The 17,190-nt window shown below is 35.9% G+C and overlaps 1 protein-coding gene across 4 annotated transcripts in view; it reads left to right on the forward strand.

Moving 5' to 3' along the window:
* The window catches only part of ARHGAP12 (Rho GTPase activating protein 12), a 121,601-nt gene that overhangs the window by 54,606 nt on the left and 49,805 nt on the right, over positions 1–17,190 (forward strand). For all 4 annotated transcript variants that reach the window (XM_058681540.1, XM_058681539.1, XM_058681541.1 and 1 more), the window contains exon 4: positions 10,442–10,705. In XM_058681540.1, the coding sequence (XP_058537523.1) occupies positions 10,442–10,705 (264 nt within the window). The remainder of the gene's footprint in view (positions 1–10,441; positions 10,706–17,190) is intronic.

Raw genomic sequence — 17,190 nt, forward strand, 5'->3', positions numbered from 1 at the left:
TAGTTATATGAAATAATTTTCATTAAGGGGTGCATTGAGTGCTTACTGTGTGCAGGTGCTGTATTAGGCACTGTGGATGAAGCGATAATCAAGGCAAACATTTCTGCCTTGAAGATCATCACGTGTTAGAAGGAAAGGCAAACGAGTAAATCTGCGATCGTAGTGCAGTCTAATGAGTACCCCAGAAGTAAGCTGCAGCATAGTAAGGCTGTAGGAAGAGATGCATGTGAGGGCACAACAGAGAATTATTGAAAGAGCTGTGGGCTTAATTTTTTTGTGTGTGGGGGCCTAGTTTTTAAGGGAAATAGGTCTTTTGTTCTTTTTTGGCAAATCTTTTACCTGTGACAGACTTCCTAATTGTACACACCCTTATGACTATGTCTGTATGGGTCCCTTTTATTGTGGTGTCTGTCAGCTCTTATCTGTCCACCCTCTGATTATCCTCAGCTCCCAGTGATTTTAGTTGACAGCATGGCACATTTGCACTGTTGTCAGTTGGCATCTGGTTTTGCAGGTCGGCAGCACAGAAATGACTTCATCAGTACGTTTGTTTATGGCTTCCTACAAATAAGCCTTTATGGGGCCTCACAGCTCTCGTACTTGTGGCCTGCCTTCTTACTGTCTGTCAAGGGAGAGGCAGAAATGGTGACAGATCTCTGATGTTGGGAAGCGGTTGTTGAGGTTTGTCAGTTAAGGTGATCCAAGGGGAGGGAAAGAGGATGGAAACAAGGTGAAAGATAAGCAGCTAAAATGTTTTAATGTATGAATATAAGGTATCAAACTCTAGAGGAGCTGAGCAACCTTGAGTGCAATAAATAGGAAAAAAATAATACAGAAAAGAGGCTTTTTGTTTTTAAACCATGAAAATAATATTTATTAAAGCTTTTCACAGTACTGACTTCCTTTAGCTACCAGTTATCTTTTATTATGCAAAGGCTGGTTTTTATTTTTTTGTGTTATGCTAGCTAAAAACAGATTTTGAAATGTACTCAGAGTGCCCTTCAGCACTTCCTTTGACCTCCTTGGCTCCCTCCTGCTTCCCTCTGCTTCCCTTTATAGATCCAGTTAAACCTGTGTTGTGAACCTTTCTTCCACACTATGTCTCACCCTCTCCTCCTTGTTTATTGCCACTTTTTTTGTGTGTGCTCCTAGAGTATCCTGTAGACATAGCTCGCTGTAGCACTTAGCTTGTGCCATTGGAATCATTTTATTATCTGTCTCTTCCTCTTTACTAGGTTGCTGGCCCTTAAGGATAGGGACTGTCACAATTTCATCTCCCACCCAGCTCATAATTAGTTCTTAAATGTTAGTTAAGTAAGTAAAATCATAGAACACTCCATAGTAAATTCTATAAACACTGAAATCTTAATGTAGGCATGCTTTAAAGATATAAATATTAGAGGGGTGCCTGGGTGGCTCAGTTGGTTAAGCATCTGGCTCTTATGATATGGGCTCAGGTCATGATCTTACAGTTCATGAGTTCCAGCCCCACATTGGGCTCTGCACTGATGGTATGGAGCCTGCTTGGGATTCTCTCCCTCCTTCTCTCTGCCCCTTCCTGGCTCATGCTGTCTCTCTTAAAATAAATAAATAAAACTTTAAAAAAGAGAGATATAAACATTAAAGCTTTTAAGTTTTTATATTTTAAAATTATCAAACAAAGGGTAATATATGTTTTTCTCCCTAAAATTTGGCTTTAAGTGAATAGATTTCTTTTGGAAAGTAACATTTTTCAGTTAAAATTAATATGCAGTTTTCAGTTGTGAAACTAAAACAAATTTTACCACCTATTTTTTTATTATTACTATTTTTTAATGTTTGTTTATTTTTGAGAGAGAGTATGACAGAGTGTGAGTGGGGGAGTAGCAGAGAGAGAGGGAAACACCGAATCTGAAGCAGGCTCCAGGCTCTGAGCTGTCAGCACAGAGCCCGACATGGGGCTAGAACTCACAAACTGTGAGATCATGACCTTAGCCGAAGTCGGATGCTTAACCAATTGAGTCACCCAGGCGCCCCTTACTGTTACTTTAACTGAATGTGGGCTTGTTGGCTATTTTTTGTCCTTTATTCTGTTGACTGGACCAATGTTATGATAATTGGCAATTATGGTAAGGCAGAGTTTAAGCAGGTAAATTACCAAAGGCATATAAATGTCTTTTCTCCACATCAATTAAAATAGAGTTAAAAAATAATTTAAATTTTGTTTTGGAGTCTGATACTTTGGTAAATGTTTTGTTTTGTTTTACCCATACTAAGTCAGAGATATGATTATAGGCTGCAGGGACTTACATTGGTTGAATAATCAACTATATTACTAAGTAGCAATATAAATATAAGCATATTTATATAAATGTAATTCATTATTATTATGAAGGTAGATACTAAGTATTAGTACTGAGTGGCATATGCTATTTAAGAAACAAGGGGCCTAGCTCCTTAGTTAATACATATTCTGCCATTCTCTGAAGTTTATTTTAGAAGCAATACTTTAATGTTAAAAAGTAAAGAGAGAGCGAATCTCCATGTTTTTGGTATTAAAAAAGTAAGGATTCAGGTAGAGTCTAAGTTTAAAGTTACCTTCTTATATATATATGTGTGGTTCCCCAGTTTTTTCTTTCTGTGCATAGTGGGAGGACTATTTTAGTCTATGTATAGACAAAGTGGAACAGGCCAAGTCTTTTTTTAAATATAAAATTGGGTCATGTGCAGAGGTACTAGTCCCAATTCAGTTGTTAATTAATGACAGATATATGGCCCATAAAATTAACTTTGTTTCTTTGTTCTCCTTTTAAAGTTTTTTTTTGTTTTGTTTTGTATGAAAAATCACTTATTTTGTTGTCTACAATTCATGAGCAAGGTTTTTTGCTCAGTTTAAGGGCACAATGCATAAGTCTTATAAATATTAGAAAATTAATTTTTATGTGATTCATATGTTGGAAGAACTTCTTGTTGCTTATTCTTTTATTTTAATTCTTTGACTTATCTGTAGACTAAGAAACAACTGGGGGTGTGGAGTTCAGAATTATCTTTAAGCCTTTTAGAATACAAACTTGTTGGACCAAGGGTACCAGTTTGCCCTGAGTCCATTCAGGAAGATTTAATTTTATCAGTGTGTTCCAAACAATAGTACACATAAGGATCCCATAGAGTATTTAAAAATACAGATTCTTGACTACCACTTCCCAGTGTCTCTGGGATATGACTCAAGAATTTTAAATTTTATTTTATTTTATTATATTTTTTAACGTTTATTTATTTTTGAGACAGAGAGAGACAGAGCATGAACAGGGGAGGAGCAGAGAGAGAGGGAGACACAGAATCCGAAACAGGCTCCAGGCTCTGAGCTGTCAGCACAGAGCCCGACGCGGGGCTCGAACTCACGGACCGTGAGATCAGGACCTGAGCCGAAGTCGGACGCTTAACCGACCAAGCCACCCAGGCGCCCCAAGAATTTTAAATTTTAAAAAGCATTCCTAAATGAGGCTGATCTAGATCATCCTTTGACCACCTGTTAAGAAACACTAGTTTACATAGTGTTAATACTGTTGCTGTCACTTTTGTGAGTCCCCTGGACTAGGCAAGTGCCCCAGATTATTGAGGAAAATAAAATTGGGAAATAAAGCACATAAAAAATCATACATAATCCTATTATCCAGAGAAAAATGACCATGTTTAGTTGGTTTTTCTTCATACTTTAAAATTTTTAGTTGGAACTTAGTTGGAACTTAGTGTTAGAAGCAGCTTTATATTCTGCTATTCTCATTAACCTCAAAATTTTTATTGTGTTATTAAAAATCATTAACATTTTCAGTGCCTCACTGAAAAAAAATATATTATTGCCTCATATATCATTATTTACTTAACCATTCCTCTGTTGCTGAATGTTTAGATGATTTCTAATTTATTTCTGATAAATAACATTGGAATGAACATCTTTGTGGGAAAAACTTTTTTCTATACTTAGGATTTCCCCCCCTCTCTGCTCAGCGTTCTAAAAATATATATAAAAGCTTTTGAAACATACTTGCCAAACTGTTTGGCAAAAAGGTTCAGCTAACTGAAGTTACCAGCAGTAAACTGAAGCTCTTACATTCAACCTTCACCAGCATTGAGTGTGTTTGTTTAAAAAAAAAAAAAAAAAGTATTTTTGGTTCACTAGACAAAATGGTGTATAATTATTTACATTCCTCTTTGTAGTTAATCTGTATTTATTTATGTGTAAATTTAGTTTGATATTTTATACTATTTTTTCTATCAGGAATTTATATTTTTAAAAGTTCTTGAGGAAAATCCTTAGTGATCTCTAAGGAAATGCCTTACAGAAATGGCATTTTTCTTCAGTTTTTTTCAATGATTTGAGCAATTGACATAAACATACACAGTTTTCTTTTTGTCAGAGATGAGAGTATTAATAAAAATACTGAATCCTCTTCTGTTCTCTTTCTGTATACTTTGGAAGTTAAAGTATAAACTGATTTTAATCATGAAATTAATTCTTTTTTATTCTTTTTTTAATGTTTATTTCTGAGACCGAGCATGAGTGGGGGAGGGGCAGAGAGAGAGGGAGACACAGAATCTGAAGCAGGCTTGAGGCTCTGAGCTGTCAACACAGAGCCCTGTGCGGTGCTGGAACTCACAGACTGCAAGATGGTGACCTGAGCCGAAGTTGGACGCTTAACTGACTGAGCCACCCAGGCGCCCTTTAAGTTAATTCTTAATTAAGAAAACAAAAGTCTTCTACCAGATACTGTTTCTGACAGTAGATGAGCAACATACAAATGAACATCTGTCAAAAATTTTAACTGGTAGTAAGAATGTGAAATATTAAAATTTTACCATTCATTCATTGTCAATAAACCTCTTCTAACTACATGTCATTCTGTTTAAAATTGCTATTATATTTCTTGATTTCAGACATAACTCTCCTTGATTTCTTAGTTTATCAATTTTGAAGAACATCAACAAAATTTGGAGATTCCTGGAAAAATTAGAGACCATTCTCCTTGTCCTCTCTTTGCAATATTTGATACTTGCATAATTATTTTCATTTGTTGTATTTTTCCCTTTGATATTTTAAATAAGAAATGTAAACCTTTATCTCTGTACTGTTTAGTCAGTGAAACTGTATAGGTTTCCCCTTCCTGTGCTGATTTCTGGAAACTACCTCCAGGCAGAAAGCCTTGGAGTGGTCAGGGGACACCTCATTTGTTTCTTCTTTCCTGAGATCACAGTCCTGCGCTGCTTGTTGTTACAATGCCTGAAAATGCCCGTTTCCTGTATTTCATTCCCTTTTCTGAATGTTGGTGGCAGGGAGATAATTTGGGATCTTCATGACTGGAAGTTGAAGTCTTGTAATGACTCCTTAATTGTTAAATCTAATACTCGTTCCAGAGCCCTTATATTGAATTCTTTGAAATGATACTGTCAAATTCCCCTTCTTTTGAAATTTTCTTCTCTTTGATTTTTTTAAATACCACCTTTTCCTGTTTAGCTCTTCTATTTCAGACTTTCCTTTCTTCCTTTTTTATTAGATCCTCTAACTTTGGTACTTTAATTATAGTAATTGCAATAATAATTATAACAATAACAACACTAGAGGTCACCATATTAAACCCTGTGCTAACTTTATACCTATATTTGCATTTTAATTCATAAAGCAACTGCTTAGTATTCTCCACAGTTCTGTTTTCCTCCTCCTCACATTCTGGATACTCTACTCTCTTAAGGTAATGGCCCCACCTGTATGCTGATGACTTACATTTATATTTTTAGCTCTCATTTCTATACTGAACTCCCCATCCTTGTAGCCAACACACAATCTGTGAATATTTTCAAAAGGCACATCAACCTAATACAATCTGAATGGAATCCCTCTTCGCTTCTTTTTGTCCTGTTCTTTATCTTGGCATTATTTCACCTGTAGTTAAACACACAAAATAAAAATATACTTCACATAAACAAACATACAGTCCGTATGCTAATGTAACCTCATTATTTCTTCAGTCTGGCCCTGCTGCTTCATTCCCACCATCCTTGTCTCATTGTAGCTTTCTTCATCTTCTGTCTGTACCTTTGTGCCAGCGTTAACAGCGCTCCGCCTCTGGTGTGTCCCTCCGTAATATTTCTCAATTTTAAACCAGAGTGTATTTCCTGCCTTAAAGTCTTCAGCCCTCCTTGTTCTGTCATTGCTTCTCCTTAGATCTCCGTCTTGCTGCTCCTTTTACGTACTGTAGGAGTCACATCATTCCTTGACTGTGCCATGCTTTTTCCCCAAACTTTTGTTTGTGTTGCCTCCTGTATCCCCAACTTTTGCCTGGCTGACTCTTATTATTTATTCATTTCTAGAACTCAGTCACTTGTTTCCAGGTCTTTTTCCTTTTAGCTCCCACAGCATCCCATGCGTAGCTCTAGAGTCTTGTTGATTATCCACTTAAATGAGCTTTTGTTTCAGTTTCTTTTGCTGTATCACGAAGTCCCAGAAGACAGTACATTTTTTAGTTCATGTTTGTAACCTTAGCACCTAGTTAAGTGCTTGGCTCCCAGTTCATTTTTAAATAGTTTCTTTTCGGGGCGCCTGGGTGGCGCAGTCGGTTAAGCGTCCGACTTCAGCCAGGTCACGATCTCGCGGTCCGTGAGTTCGAGCCCCGCGTCAGGCTCTGGGCTGATGGCTCGGAGCCTGGAGCCTGTTTCCGATTCTGTGTCTCCCTCTCTCTCTGCCCCTCCCCCGTTCATGCTCTGTCTCTCTCTGTCCCAAAAATAAAAATTTAAAAAAAAATAAAATAAAATAAATAGTTTCTTTTCTTAAGATACTTTTTTAAAGTTTATTTATTTTTGAGAGAGGGGAAAACATGAGTGGGACAGGGACAGAGAGAGAGAGAAAGAAAGAGAGAGAATCCCAAGTAGTCTCTGCACTTCAACATAGAGCCCAGTGCAGGGCTCAAGCTCACAAACTGGCAAGATCGTGACCCGAGCTGAAATCTTGAGTTGGACACTTAACCGACTGAACCACGTAGGCGCCCCTAGATAGTTTCTGTCTTAAATGGTGACACAACCGTCCATCCTTTCCCAAGACTAGAAATATAGATGTTTTTCTAGTTTCTTCTCTCTTTATCACATGTAGCCAGTTCCAAGTCCTTGAATTTCACTTTCACTTGGGCGTTAGGTGTTTGTATTTTTTTGTTCACATGTTTGTTCGTTCATTCAACGAATTTCATTAAGTGCTACTTTGTGCTGGGCAGTGTACTAACTATACTGCTTGCTGGACATAGTGTTGAATTTGTAGGATTTATAGATTTTTTTTTTTGCAGAAATCACATGTTTACAAGATAACTTTTTCCCTCTAGAAACAAAGGTTTGTCTGAATAGATAAATATAATTTTAGGCACCTAAGGAAGGTTTTATAAGTACATATTCCTCATTTGATTTTATACATTTCTTTTAAAGCTTATTTATATTCTTTTCCTATCGTGAATGAGGTTTTTTTACATTGTTACATTTTCCACTGTGTCATTGCTCATGTATGAGAAACTGATCAGATGATCTTTTATCTGGCCAACTTATTAAATTTCTTAGTAGTTTTTCTGGACTTGGGTTTCCAGATATTTGTTATGTCATTGTCAGATATCAGGGTTTTTTTTCCTCTAGGTATTTATGAATTTAATTCATTTTTTATATCTTAGAACATTGCTTAGAATCTCCAATACAGTGTAGAATAAAAGCAGTGATATTTAGCATCCTAGTTTTTATTCTTTTAATGAAAATGCTTCTTATCAATCCTTGCTGTGATGCTTATTTTATTTTTAAAAAACTTTTTAAAATGTTTATTTTTTTGAGATAGAGGAAGCACGTGCAAGCGGGCAGGGGGCAGAGAGAGGGAGACACGGAATCTGAAGCAGCTTCAGGCTCGGAGCTGTCAGCACAGAGTCGTATGTAGGGCTTGAACTCATGAGCTGTGAGATCATCACCCAAGCCAAAGTCAGACACTTAACTGACTGAGCCACCCACTCAGCTTAACTGACTGAGTGCCCCTGTGATATTCATTTTAAATAGTAATTTCTAAAGTCACATTAAGGAGACATCACACTTATTCCTTACTTGCTAAGAGTTTTATCCTGAATCCACGTTGAGTTTTATCAAATGGTGTCTGTGGAGAGGATTATGTGAATCTGTTAATGTAAAGAATTATAGTATGAGAGTTCCTAAAGATGGACTTTCTTAACATTTCTGTTTTTTTTTCTGATTTACTTACTTAGTACAGTGCTAGATTTGATTACTAATGTTTTACTTAGTATATTTTCATTTATAACCAAGGTTGGTTTATAATTTTCTTCCATTTAGAATAACGCTAGTCTTATAAACTGTGTTGAAGCATTTCAATTTTTTTTTCATGTTTATTTTGAGAGACAACATGAGTGGGGGAGTGGCAGAGACAGAGTAGAGAGAGAATCCCAAGCGTGCTCCACTTTGTCAGCCCAGAGCCTGATGCAAGGCTCGAACTCACATGAGATCATGACCTGAGCCAAAATCGAGGAGTTGGACACCCAACCAACTGTGCCACCCAGGCGCCCCGAAGCATTTCAGTTTTTTTTAAGTAGAAAAACTGTTTAAATTTGCACTGTTTAAATAACAGGACTTGGTGGTTTCTTAAAGATAGAGTAGAATTTTCTATCAGTAGAATTTTCTATGAACATCTTTTAGAAAATGGCTGTCTCTTGGCTCTTTGTTTCCCTAAGTCTAGTAACATATCAGGAGCAAAGTAAGAATTTCTTTTAACACTTGTTGAATAAATATTCTCTAGAAAAGGTTCTGGGAAATGATTTGCTACATAGAATTATTTGTTGTATTAACAGAGTTCATTGTAGTCAGAGAAAAACATTGTTACCTTGGCTAATTCACCAGGATATGGAATTACTCTCAAAGAGAAATACTACATGGAAATCTGTCTTCATAGATTTTCTTCATAGAAAGATGCTGTTCGGTGGTAGTCTAAATTCACAGCTAATATTTCAAGGAAAACAGTCTTAATTTGTATCATTGTGCATAATTACTATGTGTAAAAAAACCAAGGTAACAATTTTACATATGTATTCATGTTTGGAGTTATTTTACTGTTTTCTCTTTTAAATCTTATTCTTTGATTTAGATTCATTATAATTACTTTATAGGCAGGTAATATTTTAGAAGTTAAAGTACTTTAATTTTAATATAACTGACTCTGTATCCATCCACATTTCCCTTTTTAAATTCAGTATTTTTAAGCATTCATAAAACTCTGGATACATTATAGATGTAATTAAACATCTGCATATAATGCTAGGATTTATATAGTAAAGCAGTGGTTCTCAGTCAAGGTTAGTTTTGTCCCCAGGGGACATTTGGCAATGTCTAGAGACTTTTTAGTTGACACAGTGGGGGAATGCTGCTATCATCTAGTGGGTGGAGGCCAGAGATACCAGTAAACATTTTGTAACACACAAGATAGACCCCCCACAGCAAAGAATTATCAGTCCCAAAATGTTATGGTGCCCAGGTTGAGAAACCCTGTGGTAAAAGGAAAGATACATATACAAATATGAATACACAGTGTAGAAAGGTGTTCTCAGACATGTGCTTTTTTTCTTCAGCTATTAGAATTTTAAATTCAGTCATAGTGTCCTTATGCAAAGTGTCTGAAGAATATTCTGCTCTTGACTGACATCTAGTGAGACATTTAAAAATAAAAAGTAAAGCTGGAAGTTGAGATTAAGCATGTAAATCAGTTCCTGCTAATGCTTATTTTTCCACTGTTAGGAAATTCACAAATGAGGAATCTAGGAAGAGATTAAATGATTCGTTTATGGCAACTGAGAAATTATTAGTTGAGAAGGAATAGAATGTAGTAAACTCTTAGCTGAAGAATTTATCTCCTTTATCTTTCACTTATGTATTCCTGATTTAATATTAGAGCTTAGAACATAAAATCTTTCTTTTGGTAGTTTTTTGAGTTACCCAGGTGTAAGGCTTTTTGTGTTTTAAAAGATTGTCTGAAATGATAGACTTTTAGAGACAAAGGAGACTGGTGTGATTTAATCTGATCCCCTCATATACAGAGATTTAAAAAATCAGTTTTGGAGAGATGAGGTGATCTAATCCAATGTCATACAACTTGTTAGTGCCAGATCTTGAACTGAAACCCACAGATCCTGACTTCTAGTGCACGATTCTTTTAGGATAAGGAAAAGTTACTAAGTACACTTTGGATTCTATTTGAAACTTTTATATTTTCTTTAACCAAATCATGAATATTAATACCATTGCATTGTTTTTTCTTTAGAAAGAATATATACATCTGTATGTATGTTTTAAATAAATTTGTATGTATTTTCTGTGTCTCATGTTTCATTCAATTTTTATTTGTAAATGTTATGCCAGTTTAAACATGACTATTTCACATTTTCCACAGGCCACAACCCCTCCAAATCAAGGACGCCCAGATTCTCCTGTCTATGCTAATCTACAAGAACTGAAAATATCCCAGTCTGCTCTCCCCCCACTGCCTGGGAGCCCAGCAATTCAGATTAACGGAGAATGGGAAACTCATAAAGATAGTTCAGGGCGATGTTATTACTATAACAGAGGAACACAGGAAAGAACCTGGAAACCACCTCGTTGGACTCGGGACACAAGCATAAGCAAAGGAGATTTCCAGAGTCCAGGAGACCAAGAGGTATGAGTGATTAAGGAAATCAACCAGTGACTTACCAAATTTTCTGTTTCTATTATTCAGGATAAAAGAAGTGAATAGGTTTGTTTCTTGGTATTAAAATAGTAGAACACTTGAAATCTCTAAGATACTAAATGTTCTTTCCAAGTTTCATTATATTCATGCTACTTTCTAATATCTAACTAATAGACAGTAGCTAACCTTATAATGTACTTACTAGTTCCAGAATTAACTCAAAGTTGCTTAGTGCCAGTTATAGAAGATACTAATTTGGTTATTGTTATTGCTGAATCAGTGACATTTTATAGAAAAAGGAAAGAAAATACAGATATGACTTAGCCAAACAAATAAAAACAAAGTTATTAACTGGTTAAAACAGACATTTTTCTATATTGGTGTGGTATGACTAAGATACTTTCCCAGTTTTTGTCAGTCAGAGGTACAACATCACTTTTTATTTATATGTAAGGAAAATGAGTAAATGTAATCCTTTGCTATAAATGAGCCACCCTGTAAAGTTTGACCATTCACTTTCAAGTCATTATTTTCTCTATCAAGTGTTCATACTACCTGTCCCCTACCTTTGTCTCACCTCTTTGAGGCTGGTGCAGTGAACTTGGCCAGCCATATTTTGAGTAACTCTCATGTCAGAAGTCTGGAGGGATTCCTTAGGACTGTTCAAACATGCAGGAGAGGCTTGGGTAGAATTGATAGAACGGAATTAAAGTCTCCTGTTTGATAGACGGAAGCCCCTATGCCCGCATAGGACACCTTGGTCTTACAGAAAGTAGCTGGATTGTGTAATAAAAACAGAACTCCAGTCACATAGGAGCTGGAAAAATCAGGTAGCACATCTTGTATTTAGCAGAATCTAAAAGCTTTTTGTAGTTAATAACTTCTCGTCCTATTTTTCAGTTGGTTATTTATAGCTTTGGTTTGGTGGTAACTTGTACTTTTAGTGTTCAAGAATGAGATCGAGAATAGTGAGAGAAATTTGCTCATGTGTTACTATAATAAGAAAAATGTTGGGAAAATTATTTGAATTGTAGATCTAGAAAGATTTAAAATTATATTGTCCTGTGTATGAATAATAAAGTAAAATCTAATAATTTGGAAGAATTAGGGATTAAATTAAATTACAGAATAATTTAAAGGAATTTGAAGTATACACAGGAATTTTCAGTATGTTTTTTAGCTTTCCATTTTAATAAATACATGAGATTGATTTGTATATGAGAGTCTCAGTCTCTGCACAGATTGTTTCAAAATAGTTATTTCCATAGTAGCTGGAGCACATTTTCCAGTAACCTCTTGAGAAAGGTTGCATACATTATATAATATTGAGACTTTATGTGTGAAAATGTTTATATATTTTTTTAATGTTTATTTATTTATTTTGAGAGAACGAGAAGGGGAGGGGCAAAGAGGAAAAGCAAGAATCCCAAGTAGGCTCAGCACTGTCAGCATAGAGCCCATCGCAGGGCTCCATCTCAAAAAGCATGAGATCATGACCTGAGCTGAAGTTAAGAGTCAGCTGCTTAACTGACTGAGCCACCCAGGTGCCCCGAGAAGGTTTATATTCTGCTCTTATATTTAACTGATAGCTTGCCTGAGTGAGCATAGAATTCTAGGTTGGAAATCATTTTTTCTCAAAATCGGAAAGCATTTTGAACTTCACTTTATGGCTATATGGATCAACTGCTTGTAGGGAGTCTCCAATGTCAGAACCATTAGGTCTTTCCTTTTAGACTAATGAGTCTTCACAGAAGTCTTAAAATCTTCCAGGAAAGTAAGGGTTGCCAGGGTCTTGGTAGTCAGCATTTAGTGTGCGTTTAGTCTCTCCTCTTTCTGCTTGGTACTCATGTCCCAGTTGTGTGTGTTGTCTTTCAAATCAGAATCTTTTTTCCCTCTTAAGAGGGAGTGAATTCCTGTACTTCTGCTGGGAAAAGGGAAGGGTGCACACCTAGCGGTCAGGCCTGAAGGAAAGGGATTCTGGCAATTTTAGTGCTCATTGCAATACCCTCTCTTCATCCCCAGTTCAAAGAGGACCTAATACTGTCAGTTCCTGAGCCATTTGAAGATTCTGCTCTGTAAAGTGGTTGGATTTCACTTCCCTCTCCAACTCCACCCACTACCCCCACCATTTTAGACTTTGCTCTTTGCAGATAATTTAGTCTTTTGTTCATCTGCTTCTCAGCTTCCAGAGTTTTGTGACTATTGTCTCTTCTTGTGTTCTCCCTGTTCTTGGGAGTTTAGGTCTTTTTATTAAAGCGTATTTGAGTACTTCTAGTGGGGATTGAGAGGAAATAAGTGTTCAATCATCCATCTAATTCAGGCGTATTATTTTAGTGTTTAGAACAGTTGTTCTCAGCTGGAGATGGTTTTGCCTCCTGGTGACACTCCATGTCTGGGGACATTTTTGGTGGTTAGAACTCGGGGAGGGCTATTGGCATTGATTGGGTGGGTAGAAGCCAGAGGTGCTATCAAACACCCTATGATATGAAAGAAAGCTCCCACAATGAAGAATTATCTGGTCCTAAATGTCAGTAGTGCTGCTGTTGAGAACCCTGCCTTATAAGTGTTAAGGTGCATGTATATCAAAGTCTAAAGTTAGTATCTTCTTGCTCTTTAAAGCCATACAAGAACCGTGTGCTGTTTGCTGTTCTTGTCTTTTATTTCTGTTTTTAGCCCCTTCTTTGTAGATGGTATCTCATAAAATTTGTCTTTGTATTTAGCACTTTCTTTTCTCACACTCCTTTATGCAAATTAGATATCTTGGTTAACTTTTGGTTAACTACTGTCTTAAGTATGTACTTTTAAATTTTCTTAGTGAAGATTTATTAGTGATAGAATCTAGTTTTGTCTGAAAATTTAATTTTCCTCATTTTTGAAGAATATCTTTACTTGATAAACAGTTCTGAGTTGACTGTTTTTTCCTAGTTCACTGACTATTTTATTCTCCTGTTTTCAGGCTTTCATTGTTGATATTGCAAATTCAGCTCTCAGTTTGATTGTCATTCCTTGTCTGTTCTCGCTGGCAGCTCTTAAATTCCATGTCTGTAATTTTCCTATGATGTGATTAGGTGAGGGTATCTTTATTTCCTGCCAGGGTTTTTTTGAGGTTCTTGAACTTGAGGAGCCCTGTCTTTGATTAGTTCTAGAAAATTCTTGGTCATCTATATATAGCCTCTGTCTGTCCCATTTTCTCTTTCCTCTCATTCTGGAACTTTGATTAGAGGAACATTTAATCTGCTTACATTGGTCATGTCTCTTGATTTCTCTTATACTTGTGTATTATATCTCTAGGTCTCTCTGTGCTTCTCAATTTTTAGATGTAGTTCCAGTTCACTATTCTTCACCTTTATTTGTTTTTGCATCTTTTTTCTGTAAGTTTGTTTATTTATTTTGAGAGAGACAGAGAGAGTGTGAGCAGGAGAGGGCAGGGAGAGGGAGACACAGAATCTCAAGCAAGCTCTGCACTGACAGTCCCAATAGGGGGCTCAAACTCACAAATGGTGAGAGACATCATGACCTGAGCCGAGATTAAGAGTTGGACACTGAACCGACTGAGCCACCCAGGATCCCCCTTCTTTATTCGATATTAAACCATCCTTGAATTTTAAAAACCTGTTAGTTTTTATTTATCTGGGGGAGCTTCTCCATCTTGTTACTTTGGAAAGTTTTAAACCTAAAGAATAGAATAGTGAACATCCATATACTAGATAGCCTTATTAGTCAAGATTTACCAGTTTTAAATTTTGCTACATTTGCTTTATTTCTCTCCCTCCTTCTGCTCTCTACCCTCCAGTAATTTTCTTCTGAACCTTTTGGATAAGACAACATAATATTTTATTTTCTAAGGATAAGGACATTTTCTAGCAAAACTTTTTTTTTGGTGGAAAATAATTTATCATACTCAAGTTTAATACTGGAATACTATTTAATACGTAGTTAATATTCAGTGTTTCTCATTTGTCAAGTAATATCCTTTACATTTTTTTTCCTGCAATAAAAGATCCAGTAAAGGATCATATATTTCATTTGTCCTATCTTTCTTTAGTCTTTTATTTTTTATAATTCTAGTATATAAAGTCTTTAAGAGTTGGATTATGATGGTTTTTTGCTGTCTCTAACTTATAGTGTTTTGTTTCACATCTTGTCGGTGTGTGTGTATTTTAAGATGAGATTATAGTTCATATATAGGAAGTCTTTAGTGCTGGGGTTGACAGTCTGTTCCATCAGAGAGGATTTGCTTTTGTTTCTGCCAGGAAGTTAGTATCCTGTGAACATTTGAAACTGAATTTTCAGCTTTAGTTTTTACAGGCCACCTAGGTAGTAGTAATTTGGATTGCATGAAGACTGGTTTGTGGCTGGAGATTCTCCCATTTTCCCTCCCATTCTTCCATTATTTGGGAAGATTCCCGTGATTTCTCTTGTGTGGAATAAAGGGACAAAATTTGTTTCTGGTTAACTGATAATCTGAGGGTATAATTCTTTGGGGTCCCAGTTCTTTATTTTCAGGGGGGAATTCTGTTAGACTCCCTACTTTTGGTAGTCTTGAGTTCTGTTTCCCAATGCTTCATGACTTTGAAAAGTAATGTTCTAGTTTGGGGATTGGCAAATGCCTTCAAAGAGAAAGCTGGTCTTTATATTCTTCTTATACTTTTGGATTCTTGCTTCTACTTAGTTTTGACTTCTGAGTATTTCTTAGTCAGTTTCTTGCTTCTTGATAATTTTTTAAAAAAAATTTGGGGCACCTGGGTGGCTCAGTCTGTTAAGTGTCCAACTTCAGCTCAGGTCATGATCTCGTGGTTCATGAGTTCGATCCCCGCATCAGGCTCCTGTGCTGACAGCTCAGAGCCTGGAAACTGCTTTGGATTCTGTGTCTCCCTCTTTCTACCCCTACTCTGCTCGTTCTTTGTCTCTGTCTCTCTCAAAAATAAACTTTTTTTTTTTAAAGAATGTGTTAAAAAATTTAATATATTAGGGGTGCCTGGGTGGCTCTGTCAGTTAAGCGTCGGACTCTTGGATTTGACTCAGGTCATGATCCTACGGGTTTGTGAGATCGAGCCCCACATCAGGCTCTGTGTTGACACAATTCTTGCTTGGGATTCACTCTCTGCTCCTCCCCTGCTCATTTTCTCTCTCAAAATAAATAAACTTAAAAAAAATTAATATTTTAAATTGTTTTAATCCAGGTACCCATTTCAGTGCCTCCCTGTCATTCCCCTGTAAATGGGACATCTGTGTAGCCCCCTTTATTTCTACTAGGCCATGTTTGCTGCAAAATATATACCCCAAAGTTACTGAGCTAAGTATGCTGCTGAATGGAATTATGAGTATATAGCACAGTTAACATTGACAATGCTTGCCAAAAATAATCTTACTTTTATTTAATTGCCACTAAATAGCTCCTTTCTAGCAGTAAACAATCAAGACCTTCAAAGTACTCCTGGTTCTGTAATGAAACACATTGAGATACTGGAGGTTTCTTTTCATGGAAGAAAGGAACATCTTACTGCACAAAAATTGGGAAATGATGGGAGCATTTTGCCAAGTAGAAAGTCATATTTACAAAAAATTGATTTAGTAACTTTGTTTCCTAAATTAATTTTACTAGTTTTTTTTATTCAGGTATAATTAACATATAATATTTTGTTAGCTTCAGGTATACAACCTAATGATTCAATATTTGTAAATATTATAAAATGATCACCACTATCTAGTTAATATCTGTCACCACTTGATTATAGAAGTTTTTGTCTTGTGATGAGAAGTTTTAATATCTACTCTCTTTGCAACTTTCACATATGCAATACAGTATTATTAACTGTGGTTGCCATGCAGTACATTATATCCCCATGACTTACTCACTTTGTAACTGAATTTCGTGCCTTTTGTCTCCTTTGTTCATTCAACCTGCCTTCCCCATCTCTGGCAATCACCAGTTTATTCTCTGCATCCATGAGCTTGTTTTGTTTGGTTTTGAGGACTCTACGTAAGTGAGATCATATAGTATTTGTCTTCTCGCTATGATTTACTTCACTTAGCATAATGCCCTTAAAGTCCATCCATGTTGTCACAAATGGTAAAATTTCATTCTCTTTTAGGGCTGAATATTATTCTACTGTATAGATTTCTTTTCTCTATTTCTAAAAGATTTTCTTGTACTTTGCCTACGTGAACTTATATTTTAAGTGGCCTCAATTAAATAAAAATAAATTCTGATTTTTGCAATAAGTTTTCATTAAAAAAAATTCCTGTTACAGAACATATATAGCGCACTTTATGCAAGGCTTCTGTAAAGTTGTTTATGTCAGTTTTTGTGTTATGTTATTATTAGTATGTTTGTATCTTTAAGTTACATTGAGAATCTACACATTTTACTATTTTAGACCATTTAGTATTTTAGTATTCTGTGGTGGGAGAAAATGCAGTCTGATTAAGTAAGATTTAATTGTAGAAACTATTTTACCTAAAAGTGACCC

The sequence above is a fragment of the Neofelis nebulosa genome, chromosome 8 (genome assembly GCF_028018385.1).
Source record: "Neofelis nebulosa isolate mNeoNeb1 chromosome 8, mNeoNeb1.pri, whole genome shotgun sequence".
NCBI lineage: Eukaryota > Metazoa > Chordata > Mammalia > Carnivora > Felidae > Neofelis > Neofelis nebulosa.